Raw genomic sequence first — 16013 nt, 5'->3', positions numbered from 1 at the left:
TTTGGTTCTAGAAAACTTTTTTAAAAATTTATTTATTTTTATTGGAAAGGCAGATTTACAGAGAGGAGAGACAAAGAGAAACATCTTCTGTCCACTGGTTTACTCCTTAAGTAGCCACAACAGCCGGAGCTGACCCAATCAAAGCTGGGAGCCAGGAGCCAGGAGCTTCCTCTGGGTCTCCCATGTGGGTACAGAATTCCAAGGCTTTGAGTTGTCCTCCACGATTTTCCCAGGCCACAGGCAGGGAGCAGGATGAGAAGTGGAGCAGCCAGGACATGAATTTGTGCCTGTATGGGATCCCAGGCATGCAAGATTAGGATTTAGTCACTAGGCTATCATGCTGAGCCCTCTATGAAATTTTGTTTATTATTTTCAACTATTATATTACCTTCCTTAGTGTATAAGCTGTATACTATTCATTATTTCTCTGAATAAAAAGCTTGTTGGTTATAAATTTGAGGCATTATACATAATTCTTCAGATATTCCTGTGGGGGCCAGTGCTATGACAGGTTGAACTGGTGTCTACACTCCAGACATCCTGACCGCTGCACTTCTGACCCAGTTTGCAATTAATGTGCCTGGGAAGGTGGTGAAGAGTAAGCCGAGCACTTGGACATCTGCACCTACATGAGAGACCACGATGAAGCCCCTGGTTCCTGGCTTCAGCTTGGCCCCACTCTGCCTAAAGCCTACTGAGGAGACAGCCAGCGGATAGAGGATCTCTCTCTCTCTCTTCTTTTCTTTTCATAACTTAGGCTTTCAAATTTTAAAAATTTAAGATTTATTTATTTTTGTTGGTAAAGCAGATTTACAGAGAGGAGAGAGAGAGTGAAAAAGCGCTTCTATTTGCTGGTTCACGCCCCAAGAGCTGAGCCAATCCAAAGCCAGGAGCCAGGAGCTTCCTCTGGTCTCCACGCTGGTACAGGGTCCCAAGGCTTTGGGTTGTCCTCTACTGTTGTCCTAGGCCACAAATAGGAAACTGGATGGGAAGTAGAGCAGCCAGGATATGAACTGGCGCCCATATGGGATGTGGTACTTGCAGGTGGAAGATTAGCTAATTGAGCCATCACATCAGGCTCATTAGTAAATATTTTTAAAAAGCAGTATTTCTGCTTATGTCTTCTAGTACACATGACAATCCACACATTGGCCAAAGGAGTGGTATTGTTGAATTAAAGGCTGTATGTGCGTTAAAATAATTAATTTTTACTTATTTATAGTTGCCTTGGCAGAGCATATACACAATACAAACTGCAAAATGTGCAGGTCATATAATAAAAGCCTTTCTTTTTCCACTCTAATTTGCTAACAAGCAACTCCATTCCTGAGAGACAACCCCAGTTATTCATTTCTTGTGTATCTTTTAAAAAACATTGATGCATATTTTATGTATACACCAGTGTATATATTATTTATCAAAAAACATGTAAATATACATACATGTGTGTGCATATACAGAACCAGTAGATATAGATGTGATAATATAAAAGATACAGTGTTACTTTTTCAGTTAATATATTTTAGAAGCTTTTTCTAAAGGCAACTATAGAAATATCTTTCCTTTTCAAAACTTTTCAATTGTTACTTTTATTTACTTGAGATGCAGAGAAACACAGAGAGGGATAGTCAGGGAGACAGAGAGGAAGCTTCTATTGGATAGTTCATTCCCCAGACGCCCACACCAGCAAAGACTGGGTCAGGCCGGATCTTGTCACCTACATTCAGAAAGTCTAAGAATCTTGCTGCATCACATGCCTCCGTTTTCCCAAGTCTCATTTTCCTTCCCTGGTTTGTTTAATATTATGCTTTTTTTTCTTTCCCTTGTTGTAGAATTTAAAATTTTATTTCGAAAACTTTTTGATACATTAAAAACATGCATATTTGTAGGATGCTCTGTGTTTTGTTACATGTATACACTGTGTCATATCCAACCAGTGTAAATACATTGATTCCTTAAAGCATCTAATCTTTCTTTATACTGAAAGCAGCCAAAATGCCACCTTCTAGATTTTTAAAAAAGATTTATTTATTTTTATTGAAAGGCAGATGTACAGACAGGAGGAGAGACAGAGAGGAAGATCTTCCATCTGATGATTCACTCCCCAAGTGACCGCAACCGTTGGTGCTGCGCCAATCCGGTGCCGGGAACCAGGGACTTCTTTCCGGGTCTCCCACATGGGTGCAGGGTCCCAAGGCTTTGGGCCGTCCTCGACTGCTTTCCCAGGCCACAAGCAGGGAGCTGGATGGGAAGTGTGTGGAGCTGCCGGGATTAGAACCGGTGCCCATATGGGGTCCTGGCGTGTTTAAGGTGAGGACTTTCACTGCTAGGCCACCACGCTTGACCCAGTGATCAATGTTTATGACTCTGTTCTTCAAGTAAATAAATATCTTAAAGAAATATTTAAACCTATTAAGATTTATCTATTTAAAAGATAGAACTACAGAGAGAGAGAGAGAGAGAGAGGGAGAGACAGAGACAAAGAGATCTTCCATCTGCTGGTTCACTCTGCAAATGATTGATGGAAAGCCAGAGTGTGCCTAGGAGGAGAGAATGTGCAACACTGACAGAGTTGAAACCTCAAAAAGAAAAGGATTGGAAAGAATGTGCTAGAGTTAGCCACATGAAGGTCCGCAGTGACACGGATGATGCTGCCTGGGGACAGATGGAGGCGCAATGGTAGGTTAAGAACCCACAGTGAACTGGATAACATGGAGACAGAAAAGGCAGGGAATCTGATGGGGAGATCTGGCTTGTTGGAGGATGTAGGGCAGGCGGTGAAGGACAAGCAGGACTGACTGAGTGTTTTGCTTCTTAGAAAGGGAATAAAGACCTGGCCGCACTTGCTGCTGCTTTCTGCTCCCAGTGCCTGCTTCACCGTGGCTCCCAGGGCTGGCCACACCTCTCCTCAGTCTCCCAAGGGCTGACTGCTTTTCATTATTCATGGTGCTGATCAGATGTCACTTCCTGCAGAAAGCCTTAGCCCTTCTCACCTTGCCCTGTCCTCTGTTTTATCTCCTTCCCAGCTCTTATCACCTGACATTTATTTGCTCATTGATTAATTTGCTGATTTTCTCCTTTAAAGTAATCTGGAGGAAGGTGGATGAAGTTTATGGGATTATCATGAATCATATGCATTATCATCTTATGCATTTTAAGCATATTTCTTAATTATATATTTATGTCTATTATATGATGCATTACCCCTTATTACAAAAGAATCTGTAATTATTTCAAACGATTTTATAAAATATAAAATACATCCTGTAAAAACTGGGATTCTCGGGCCCGGCAACGTGGCCTAGCAGTTACATTCCTCGCCTTGAAAGCCCCGGGATCCCATATGGGCACCGGTTCTAATCCCGGCAGCTTCACTTCCCATCCAGCTCCCTGCTTGTGGTCTGGGAAAGCAGTCGAGGACGGCCCAAAGTCTTGGGACCCTGCACCCGCGTGGGAGACCCGGAAGAGGTTCCTGGTTCCCGGCATCGGATCGGCGCAGCACCAGCCATTGTGGTCACCTGGGGAGTGAATCATCAGAAGATCTTCCCTCTGTCTCTTCTCCTGTCTGTATATCTGACTTTGTAATAAAAATAAATAAATCTTAAAAAAAAAAAAAAAAAAAACTGGGATTCTCTTGGCTTACAGAAAACCCTCCTCCATCCCAGAGTCTAGCATGCAGTAGAGTCCAGATTTGAATTAGTTTCTCCGGAACCCTTTTCACTATTCTCCATTAATGGCAGGATATTCTGATCAGATGACCTAAGCAACAATTAACAGAGCCTTGGGAGGGCTCCACTGGACACAGGTCATCTTTGCAGCTTATTAGGGTTACAACTCAGAGAGCTGATATGACCGACCGCCAATCAGGTATTCTCGGACTGCCCAGAGAGCAAGCCCAGGCAGGAGGAGGCTGTGTGTGATCGCCTGGAAGGTTCCCTGCCAGTCCAGGTCCGCTGCTGCGCAGCTGAGGTTTCAGGTTTCAATTCTCCCAGGCTTGCGAGACCTTGCAGCGTGCACCGCGCGGCTGCTGCCTCCGCCTCCACTCGCCACGCCAAGCAGCTCCTGAACAATCGTTGCAGAAGCGGGGCCGCGCACTCAGCCTGCTCTAGACTGAGGTTGGGCGAAACAGCAGAGGTTGCTTCTGAGCCGTGCTAACTGTGCGTGCTGGGAGGCGGCGGTCACAACTGGGCCGGGACTTCCTTCCTCCACGGCAGGACAACAAACAACCGCCTGCAGGCACTGTGCTCTTGGCAGCTGCCGGGGCGAGAGGCGCAGCGATGGGCTCCGTGCTGAGCAGCGAAACTGGCAAGTCTGCTCCTTCCTCTGCCACCCCACGGGCCCTGGAGCGCAAGGGGGACCCGGAGCTGCCCCTCACTTCTTTCGACTGCTCCGTGTGCCTTGAGGTGTTGCACCAGCCTGTCCGGACTCGCTGTGGCCACGTGTGAGTCCCGGGGGATCTGGGTGTGCGCGCACAGTCCTTGCGGGGGCGGGGAAGATGTTGAGAGCCGAGGGCTTGCAAAAGAAACTAGCACTTTGGGAAGCTGCTTCAAAGAGAATCTAGGACCCCTCGGGTGCGGGTCACGGGAAACTTGCTCAGTAGAAACATGACGGGGTTTCGGAAAAGAAAACGCAAACCAGCGAGCAGGCAGCCTGCTGGAGCTACATTGCTCCGTAAGCGCAGGTGCGGAACTCCAGGGATGTGGATCCCACCGAAAGCCAGGGCCTTGCCTGGAGAACTGGCACCCTCCCGGGTGCGGCAGGGAGGCGAGTCGGGCAAGAAAGCAGTGGGCTCCGGTCAGGCACACACACATCCGCTACTATCTGTCCCTCGAGCTGTGCTGCCTCCCCCGGGAGCCCCGGCCGGTTTTGTTGTGCTGGAGCTGCGCACGTGCTCCACACCTACGGAGACTTGTCTCTTGAGCAAACAAGAATCTGTGCAAATTGGGCTTCCTCCCACCACCCGCATCCCTTTTCCCGCCGCAGACACCCGGGCCCGCAAAGATCCTCACGTCCAGGTGAAGTGTCCGGTCCAGCTTTCTGTGCTCGTTGGCATTTGGCAACCTGTGAGGGTGGGCCTTTGGGGCTTGAACGTTATAACTCCAGGGGCGCAGTTTAAAGTACAACAATTGACAGAAGGTTCCTGACTACCTGCCATCCGTACGAATCGCCTCCCCAAAGCGATAGAAAGTGTAGATTACAAGTCGCTGGTTACAAATCAGTCAGTGTTTAAAATTCAGTTGGTGCAAAGCCGTGGTATCTTCTAGGGACAATCTTAGGGCTCTCCATAAAATGGACATGCCTATAAATGCGCACTGGAGTAACTGGTGGTGAGAACTGGAAAAGTGAACCTGTGTTCTCTATTTGCTTAATTTGTTTCTATGAACACATGGATGGAGTGTGTGACTGAGAGACCGCGTGTTCACAAGTCAGGAGCACGAAACCCACTTAATGCTTTCTCAGGACGGGCGTCTGACTGTAGGGTGATGAAAGCTTGGGCTCATCTACAGTAACTGCTGCTGGCTTTTGGTTCAGCAGGAGGAAAAAAGCATGTCATCAACTGAAGTGCACACATTGTTTCTATGATCCCTGGCACCCATAGCGTAGCACCCCAAGAAGCAGCTCTCTCCTAGGTCCATTAGCAGGTCTGGAAGAAAAATGTGCAGCCCACACACTGTTTATAGACAGAGAGCGCCCTGGGCGCTGTTTCGTGGCTGTGTGTACAGGGCCTCCTGTTGGCAGATTTGAACTTAAATTTGCCACTATTCTAATGACTGGTGCTGTTTCCCTGTTCGCTCCTTTACTAAAAACTGATATTGAAGCCAAAAATGCTGTTGTGTAATAGAATAAAAATATTGATTGGTTAAGGGGAGTAATAACCCTGGAGTAGCTACATTTAAATTTGATCGCCATTAGCATTAAAACTTTAAAGTTGTGCCGAAGCTGAATACTCAGCATCGGATCCTGATGATTCCTGTGGTGGAACCGGAATGAGCAGTTCCGGTGTGGTAAGGAACAGACTGGAGATTGTAGTCCTGATTTGGACTTGAACAGTATAACCTTCTGTTTAGAATGTTTTCGCTTCCACTAAAGCTAATATGCATTTGCAAAATGTTAACTTTTTGGGTTTAATCTTTTTCTTTGTTAATATGAATAGGAAACCAGCAACTGGAAAATCGTCATAAAACAGCCTAACAAGGGCTGGACAAACTGCCTTCCCTCACTTTGCTGTTCTTTGTTTTGACAAATCAATGTCCATTGTTCTGCTGTGGGCAGAATTTCCATATTCCTCCTTTTGGCAAAATTACTTGGGCTTCTTCCACTTTATAAATGTTAACCAGAGTCCCTTTTGCATTGGACATCTGAAGTGTTAACACCAATTGTACATTCTAAATGAATTACTCTTTCCCATTGAATTTAAGCTGGAAAATACAAAGAAACGCCAGTGAAACCCTTCTATTTTATTACCCCATATCGAAACTAGATTTCCAAATTCGTGGAATTAGTGGTTTTTGCTAATTTCTGTTAATAAACCTATTTTAAGTGAAGCAAACATAATAATAACAGCATTTATCTTGAATTAGAATGTCTGTAGCACTTGGTAAATTTTATTGTGCTGCAACAGAACTGAGCGTTAAAGAGCTGGATTTGATAGTTAAAGTGCTATTAGCCAGCTGTGTGGCCACCAAGTTGCCAAATTTTTTTGAATCTCAGTTCTTTATTTGGAAAAATGGAATGAGTAATGTGCTTCTTCTGAGTGTTTAAAATGTACAAGCAGGCCATATTAAGGCTAAAAACATGATTTCTGTTTTCTTTAGTCATGCCACATCAAAATTCCCATAAACAGGTATTATTTCTTATTTTAGCATTTCTTTTGGAGGAAAGTCACAAAAAGTAAAGCTCTGACATTTCCAAGATGTCCCAGATAACCTTACTTTTGGCTGAGCTCTTTTTTGTTTGCTAGACTTTAAGTATCCCTGTAGTGTTTTATAGTTTTAATTGACTTTATTTGTATCAGTAGCAGATGTAAAAATAGGTTTAGGGGAAAGGCTCGTTACCTACCTGCCTTATAAAATTGTGTGTGTGTGTGTGTGTGTGTGTGTGTGTGTGCACGCTGGGGGGCAGTGAGATGCAGAGTGGGCAAATAAGTTGAATTGATAGGAATGGAACAAAAAAGGAATTTGATTTACATTTTAAAAGACATTCAAAGACATCTGCTTTCAGAATATGTATTATATATGGCAGCTACAAGTAAGAAAGACATCAAAAGCAACCTCTAGGTTTTTTAATTTTATTTTTTTATTTGAAAAGCAGAGAGAGATCTTCTGGTTCACTTCCCAAATGCCTGCAAAAGGCCAGGCTAGGCCAGGTTGAGGTCGGAAACCAGGAACTTACACCAGGTCTCCCATGCAACTTGCAGGGGCCCAAGTCTGCGCCATTAGCTGCAGCCTTACAGGCTGATGTTAGCAGGAAGCTGGATTGGAAGTGGAGCTGAGCCTCAATCCTAGATATTCAGAAATGGGGTGAGGGCATCCCTCACCTGCCCCACCTTCTAGAGAGACCGGCTTCAGACAACGTTATTTATGGAATGTACAGTAATCTGATACACAGCTTTCCAAACAGAAATATTCCGAAGGCATTAGAAGACTAAGTTTGAGGAAAAAAGCCAGAGCTGGAGGCTAAGGAAGTTACACAACAATGGTGGGGAGGCTGAGGGCTGCACCTCAGAAAGTTAAGTACGAGGCATATACTGAGATATGAAGATCCAGAACTCCACTGAACTGAGTTGGATCAACTACTCTAAGTCACAAAATGCACCTGATTTTTAAAAATGAATCTCTGTTGGAGATAATACTGAAGTGCTTTTAGGTAAATGGATGAAAATGTTTTGCCTATGGTCAAGATGAGCGGAAAAGCTTGCACCACATTGGTGGTTCTCTAAACAGACTCCAGGCATCTTCCTGACTGACAAGCTTTCAGCTGATCCAGAAAACGGTACTTTCATTTTCACATGAGATGTGCAATCCTATCAGTTTCTTTTCAAACCTAGGATTAAAGCTGCTTCTTCTACAACTTATTATAGGTACTTATTCTCTGCTTATCTATGCATACACCAGAGGTCTTTAAAAAAGTTCATGAAAAATGCGTATGATGGGGCCTGGCACGGTAGCCTAACAGCTAAAGTCCTCACGTTGCACGCACCAGGATCCCATATGGGCGCCTGTTCTAATCCCGGCAGCCCCGCTTCCCATCCAGCTCCCTGCTTGTGGCCTGGGAAAGCAGTCGAGGATGGTCCAAAGCTTTGGGATTCTGCACCCGTCTGGGAGACCCAGAAGACACTCTTGGCTTTGGATTGGTTCAGCTCCTTCCATTGCAGCCACTTGGGGAGTGAATCAGTGGACGGAAGATCTTCCTCTGTCTCTCCTCCTCTCTATATATTGACTTTCCAATAAAAATGAAATAAATCTTTTTAAAAATGCGTATAATGAAAATACTATGTATGAGTTTCAGAAATTTTCTATACCAAAATTAGCTGATTTTTCTTTTAAAGTTTACTTGTATTTATTAAAAATTTACTTACTTAAAAGACAGAGTTACAGACCTGAAGGGAGAGGTCTGTAAGATTTTCCATCTGCTGATTCACTTCCCAAATGACCAACACCACTTTGGGCTAGGCCATGCCAAAGCCAGGAGCCTGTAACTTCATCTGGGTTTCCCACAGAGGTAACAGGGACCCAACTATTTGGGTTATCTTCCAGTACTTTTCTAGACACATTAGCATCAAGCTGGATCCAAAGCTGAACAGCTGGGACTCCAACCAGCATTTACTTTGGATGCCAGCCCTGGAGGCCATGGATTAACCCACTATGCCACAGTGCTGGCCTGTGTTTTTATCTATGTTAAAATCAGAATGATAGTGTGTGTGTGTGTGTGTGTGTGAGAGAGAGACAGAGACAGAGACAGAGAGAAGAGAGAATTTTCCGTCTGCTGACTACTTCCCTGTGGCCCCCAACAGCTGAAGCTGACCCAGGGGAAATCAGGAGCCGGGAGTTCCAAACGAGTCTCCATGTCTGTTGTGGTTAGGACCCAGGTACTTGAACTTCAGCTTCCCGGGATGAGCAGTAGCAGTAAATTGGATGGGAAGCACAAGTAGAATTTGACCCCAGGCACTCCAAAATTGAATGATGTGCCTGAAGCACTGTCTTACCCAGCTGTGCCACAATGCCTTCCCCTTTCCCCATTCCCAGGTTATTATCTTTTAATCCCAGTTTTCTACAACTTTTTGAAGTACCTTCTTATTAGTGAGGGCTCTCCAGAGATAGAACTAATAAGGCCAATACATGGCCCCAACCGTTGCAGACATTTAGGGAATGAGGCAGCAGATAGGAGCTCTCTGTTTCTCAAACATACATACGGAAATGCACCTTCTCTTTCTCCTCTGCAGGCTGGATACTTCAGTCTGCTGAAATAAACTAACAGACAGATTAACGGGAGATAAGGTAAAGGAATTAGTTAAATGCATAGTAGCAAAGAGAAGTCAATTTCCAATAACCCAAGAACTATTAGAGGCTTAATGTAACCTTTCCAGAAAGGAGAAGGAACGGGACTTGTAGAAAGGTTTAGAGGCAAAATAAATTATTTTTATGTGAGATGGTTGCAAGTTAATCTTTTGGGGATCTAGTCTTTATGTAGTTAGGGGAACATGAGATAAAGCTCCTCCCTGTGCTTCAGAAGGAGTGTGGAGTGCTCAGAGAAACCAGCTGAAACTACATCTGTAGTTCAAATTACTCAGCGCATCATAGCACTTCTTCACTGGAGCTACCGTTTTATGAATCCCAATCGTACACACATTTACCTATCTATTGCTAATGTAATTTATATGATTTTCATGAATGAATATATATGTATAAAAGTAAGAAGTTTGCTTACATTATGGAAGGTAATCTCTTTAAAGTCAACTGATTATAGATATTAACCATACCAACAAAATGAACAAAATACTTTTTTCATAGCAAAGCCTAGATAATATTTTATTAAGTAGCTGAGTACTGTAGCCTAGCCAAATTCACCATAACATCAACTCAGTGAGTTTTTTGTTTTAAGATCTATTAATTTTTATTGGAAAGTCAGATTTACAGAAAGATCTTCCCTCCCCTGCTTTACTCCCCAAGTGGCTGCAATGGCTGGAGCTAAGTCAATCCGAAGTTAGGAGCGGAGAGCTTCCTCTGGGTCTCCCATGTGGGTGCAGGGTCCTGAGGCTTTGGCTTGCCCTCTACTGCTTTCCCAGGCCACAGGCTGGGAGTTGGATGGGAAGTGGAGCAGCCAGGATACTAACCGGCAGCCATTTGGGATCCTGCTGCTTGCAAGGCAAGGACTGTAGCCACTAGGCTACTGTGCTGGGCCCCTCAGCATTTATCATTCACCTAAGTTTTATTAGATCCTGCCTTTGATTTATTGTTGTCAGCCACCTTCTGTCGGGAGCAGGGCAAATGAAGAAATCTCTCCGATCTCGTTAGGCTTACATTCCTTCCCCTCCCCTAAGTTTTTCCGGTCAGAAAGACACCATACTCGTATTCACTAATGGGAATGCTGGGCTCTGCCCAGAAACTCCTCCTTTTGGCCAGCTCTCCCAACGGATTTAATTCGCTGCCCACTTACAGAATGGCTACTGTGTGCCTGCAGGTTTGATTTTCAGTGGTCTTGTACTGTATCCATTTCTGAAGTCTTTATCCAGAGCTGTTGTTACTGACCTGTTGTCATCAATGGGGGGCATTTTTTATTGCCTTTTTCAGTTTTACTGAAGTGATACAGTGTAACTCCCAGAACATGTAATGGTTGGGCTGATACTGTACCTAGCACTGTAATCACCACAATCACATGTAAGATCCATCAGAGTTGGTCCCAATTCCTCAGAAGCTCTCTCCCCTTCCTAGCAGTCAGATCCTTCCCCCAGTGCTGCTGCTGAGCAACTCCATCTGCTCTCACCGAGCTCTGGAATTACACAGTAAGCAGCTGTTTTATTTAGAGTAGTGGGGCATTTATTTTATGTCATTTGATATGGTAATAGTACCTTTGGCTTGACGTCCTTCTTAAATTCTAAATCCTTCTGTCCACTTTGCACCATCAACTGCTGTTTTGCTGATCTGTGCCACCACTTTTTCTTGAACCAACAGCTGACTTAAAACTTGATTCCTGGGCCCAGGACAGTGGCTCAGTGGCTAAATCCTCACCTTGTATGTTGGGGATCCCAAATGGGTGCCAGTTTGTGTCCTGGCTGCTCCACTTCCCTTCCAGCTCCCTGCTTATGGCCTGGGAAAGCAGTAGAACATGACTCAAAGCCTTGGGACCCTGTACCTGCGTGGGAGACCCAGATGAAATTCCTGGCTCTTGGCTTTGGATTGGCTAAGGTCAGCCATTGCAGCCACTTGGGGAGTGAACCAGTGGACCGAAGATCTTTCTCTCTGTATCTCCATTTCCAATAAATATATGCATTTTCAATAAAAATTAATAAATCTTTAAAAAATAAAAAATGATAAAACCTGACTCATGTGGCTCTTGTAAGTTTGTGACCCATTGTGAACCACGTAAGTGTAGTAAGTGTATGTACTATCAGTCTAATCGCATCCTTCTCCTGTGTAAAACCCCCATGACTTCTCACTCATCTTAGCATTAGCTTAATGAGTTGCTGTCTGCTTGCCTGATTCCACTAGGCTCCTTCGGGTCAGTGACCTAGCTTTCTTCAGCTCAGCAGGGTAGTCTCTATCTTTTGTACCTTTTGTTATCAGCATCATTCCCAGGTCTTTTCCTAGACCCTTTGTACATGGTTCTTTCCACCCTACCCATTCTCGTTTGTTTTTGTTTGTTTCTTCTCAAGTAATGTATCACTTAAATGGTCTACTTCTTTCTCTGCTGATGTCCTCTCTCTCTCTAGTTCAGAACTTTTTGAGAGCAGGGGCTGGGAGGCCACAATGTTGCCTGGACATGTGAAACACTGGCAGTGTCAGCTGGTATCACACATTTTACCTTTGCATTACTGGCTGTGGGGATGGGTTTGGGGAAATTTGTGTTGATTGTTGTTCTGGAATCTTAGCTTTAACCATGGATGACTTTTTAAAAGATTTATTTATTTTTATTGGAAAGGCAGATACAGAGAGAGGAGGAGAGACAGAGAGGAAGATCCTCCGTCCAATGGTTCACTCCCCAAGCGGCTGCAACGGCTGCAGCTAAGCCAATCCGAAGCCAGGAGCCTGAAGCTCTTCCGGGTCTCCCACACGGGTGCAGGGTCCCAAGGCTTTGGGCTGTCCTCAACTGCTTTCCCAGGCCACAGGCAGGGAGCTGGATGGGAAGTGGGGCCGCTGTGATTAGAACCAGCACCCATATGGGATCCTGGTGCATTCAAGGCTAGGCCATCACTTCAGGCCCAGATGATTGTTTTATAAAAAATAATAATAAGGGGACAGTCATTTGTTGTGGTGGCTTGTCGGAGTCCAGCTCCAGTTGAGAGTTCGGAGCTCGGGAAGGGTGCGTGGCGTCGGCGATAAAGAAAGACACAGACACTGACACTTGGTGCGTTCTTGCTATATGCTTCATTCTCAAGAAGAAGCTGTCCTTTTTATTTACTTAGACACCTCACTAGCCTCTGCACAAACGTTTGATTTTTTATCTTTAACTTTAGAACTAAGACAGCATACACAGATGTCCAATTAATTTTTACTTCATGGTCAACCAGGTGCTCTTAAAGATAATTCTGTAAGTTACTATAATCAGTTTCTTTAAAGTAAACCATTATTCATTCTTCAGAAGTAGCCATTAGGTGACAGCCAGAACTCCAAGGCCGAGGCACAGATGGTTACCTACTAATCAGTAAAACATTCCTACCTACTACATTTTATTTTCACAACTTATCTATCACATAATGGGAAAGATACATCAAAAGAAAAGAACATAAGGATCTAAGGCAAAAGTTTCAAACATTAAATCCCCCTACAACTGCAAACCCTACAACCCCATAAACAATTAAACAATAATCAAAAGTATATCTCTGTGATGTTAGTAGAATTGCCCTATATTTCCTCTAGTTAAAAAATTATAAAAACGGCTAAAACAGCTGCATTTTCTATGCTCTAAAAGTTGCAAGGACAGGCTAACCTTTAAGGTCACAGTAACTATATTTTTTTTGCCATAGCAGTTTCCACTCATACTCCCATCAATTCTGTTAGTTTGTAAAATTCTTACTAAGCCGTTTCCCAGAAGGCATGCTATATTTCTGGGCCAGATTTCAGGACAATGGGTAGGTACACAACAAGGTGTCCAGAAATGGCATGGGTTTAATTGTACTCCTGTGCGCAGTTAAAGGCCCACTCACCAAGACATTATCAGTAACATTAACTCTCAAGCTCATATTACTTGCCAAAGCCATCTCACAGGGGCAAACAATGCCTCAATAGATTACAGGATTCTTAGTGGGGTGCTTGAGTGTCTATGGAAAGGGTGGTGAGACTGCATCAAGGTGGTCAGAGAGAAATCCGCCGGGCCCTGCCAAACAGCTGGAAGCTCCCCCGGGCCCTGCCAAGCAGAGGAGCTGTTCTCTTCACACCTTCGTGCCATCTACACCTACTGCACGGTCCCCTGCAGTGGCTAACATGCCATTTGGGACACATGCATTCCACCTGGGAGTGCCTGGCTTCAGTCCTGCTCCTCTGCTTCCAGTCCAGCTTGCCGATAAGGCACACCCTGGGAGGAAACAGGTGATGGCTCAGATGAGAGACCTAGATGGAGTCTGGGGCTCCTGGCTTTGTCCTGGCCAGTCCTGACTGCGGTGGGGATTTGTGAGTGAACCGACAGCTGGAAGGTCTTTGTATCTCTCCCTCTCTCCCTCTCTGTGTCAATGTCTTTCAAATAAAATGAAAATAAACTAACAAATGAAAGTAAAAACAATAAAAATGCATTTTAAGATTCTGTATTTTTTTTTTAAAGATTTATTTTTATTACAAAGTCAGATATACAGAGAGGAGGAGAGACAGAGAGAAAGATCTTCCATCCGATGATTCACTCCCCAAGTGAGCCGCAACGGGCCGATACGCGCCCATCCGATGCCGGGAACCAGGAACCTCTTCCGGGTCTCCCACGCGGGTGCAGTGTCCCAATGCATTGGGCCATCCTCAACTGCTTTCCCAGGCCACAAGCAGGGAGCTGGATGGGAAGTGGAGCTGCCGGGATTAGAACCGGCACCCATATGGGATCCCGGGGCGCTCAAGGCGAGGACTTTAGCCGCTAGGCCACGCTGCCGGGCCCAAGATTTTGTATTTTCATGTCAAATTATTTTGTACTCGTTATTTATTTCAGTGACTATAATGCAATGTGATGTTTTCCTCTCTGAGTTTGGAAGCCTTCAGAAATAGTTTTTAGTGTTTTCGCCAAGATGGGGCTCATGGTGAAGAAGGAAGCTCCTGTTCCTCCCAACGCTGAAGCTGGAGCCAAGACTTTGAAGGCTAAGAAGGCAGAAGTGAGAGGCATTCACAGCTACCACAGGGATCCCCACGTTCTCCACCTGCTCCTAACCCCAGATACCAGGGCTCTTCCATTGATAGCCCAAGAATCTCAGCCCTCTCCCAGAGAAACAAGAAGGACTACCTGGCCATCATGAAATTCCCCTTAACCACCATGAAATACACATAAAACAGCAACGCATGTGTGTTCAGTGTAGATGTCAAGGTCAACAAGCACTAGCATAAACAGACTGGGAAGAAATTCTACGGCCATGGGCACCTGTTTGTGTTCTGGCTGCTCCACGTCCCATCTAGCCCTCTGCTTTTGGCCTGGCAAAGCATTAGAGAGGATGGCCCAAGGCCTTGGGACCCTGCACCCATGTAGAAGACCTGGAGGAGGCTCCTGGCTCTTGGCTTCGGATCAGCTCAGCTCTACTTATTGCAGTCATTAGAGAGTGAACCAAAAGAAAGAAAATCTTTCTCCTTGTCTCTTCTTTTCTCTATAAATCTGCTTTTCCAAGAAAAATAAATATATCTTAAAAAATAAATAAATTCTATGACATTGATATGGCCAAGGTCAATACCCTGATCAGGCCTAATGCAGCAAAACACACAAATATACCACTGGCTCCTTGAATGTTTGGATGTTTTAACAAAATTGGGATAATTTAAACCAAGTCCAGCTGTCCAATTCTAAGTGTATGCTACATTTTTCTCTTTCAAGTCACATTTCACTCAACTTTTCTGCTACCTCACCCTCCAAATATTTTTCAACTAAGTTTTTTTTTTTAAGATTTATTCATTTTATTACAGCCAGATATACACAGAGGAGGAGAGACAGAGAGGAAGATCTTCCATCCAATGGTTCACTCCCCAAGTGAGCCGCAACGGGCCGGTGCGCGCCCATCCGATGCCGGGAACCTGGAACCTCTTCTGGGTCTCCCACGCGGGTGCAGGGTCCCAATGCATTGGGCCATCCTCAACTGCTTTCCCAGGCCCACAAGCAGGGAGCTGGATGGGAAGTGGAGCTGCCGAGATTAGAACTGGGGCCCATATGGGATCCGGCGCGTTCAAGGCAAGGACTTTAGCCGCTAGGCCACGCCGCCGGGCCCCTCAACTAAGTTTTTTTAAGAGTAAAGAAAATTTAAGTCATAATATCATTGTGAAATTACAAATGGTTAACTCAAGACATACTACATCGTAAAGAAATGATTAAATTTCCACATGTTTTTATTGTGAAAAATTTCAAAGATTGAAAGCATTGTACAGCAAATGCTCATATAATAAGTTTATACATTCTATAATTGCTAGAATCTATGTTTGCTTTCATCTTCATTATATACCTACAATGATTGAGGCACTGTGCTGACTCCCATCTTACTTTTTTTTAAATGTATTTCCTTGTACAAATATCTGTGCACTTCATCTCTTACCATATAACTATGCATAAAAATCAGATTTCAGTATGTTCTTTTTAATTTTTTAAACCTTTGAAAATACAGTTAATTGTTTATTTAAAGGTTAGAG

At 44.4% G+C, this 16013-nt stretch overlaps 1 protein-coding gene across 5 annotated transcripts in view; it reads left to right on the top strand.

Annotated features, from left to right (window-relative positions):
- The window catches only part of RNF125 (ring finger protein 125), a 93852-nt gene that overhangs the window by 49652 nt on the left and 28187 nt on the right, over positions 1–16013 (top strand). Inside the window, exon 1 of one of the 5 annotated variants that reach the window (XM_004579568.3) lies at positions 3702–4441. The exons of the other annotated variants lie outside the window; for them this stretch is intronic. Coding sequence (XP_004579625.1) covers positions 4278–4441 — 164 coding nt within the window. The 5' untranslated portion in view covers positions 3702–4277. Of the gene's footprint in view, positions 1–3701; positions 4442–16013 lie in introns of those variants that run through there. 5 annotated transcript variants of the gene reach the window in all.

Source organism: Ochotona princeps, chromosome 18 (assembly GCF_030435755.1).
Source record: "Ochotona princeps isolate mOchPri1 chromosome 18, mOchPri1.hap1, whole genome shotgun sequence".
Taxonomy (NCBI): domain Eukaryota; kingdom Metazoa; phylum Chordata; class Mammalia; order Lagomorpha; family Ochotonidae; genus Ochotona; species Ochotona princeps.
Note: the sequence above shows the minus strand (reverse complement) of the source record. Positions and strands in the feature narration are given on the sequence as shown.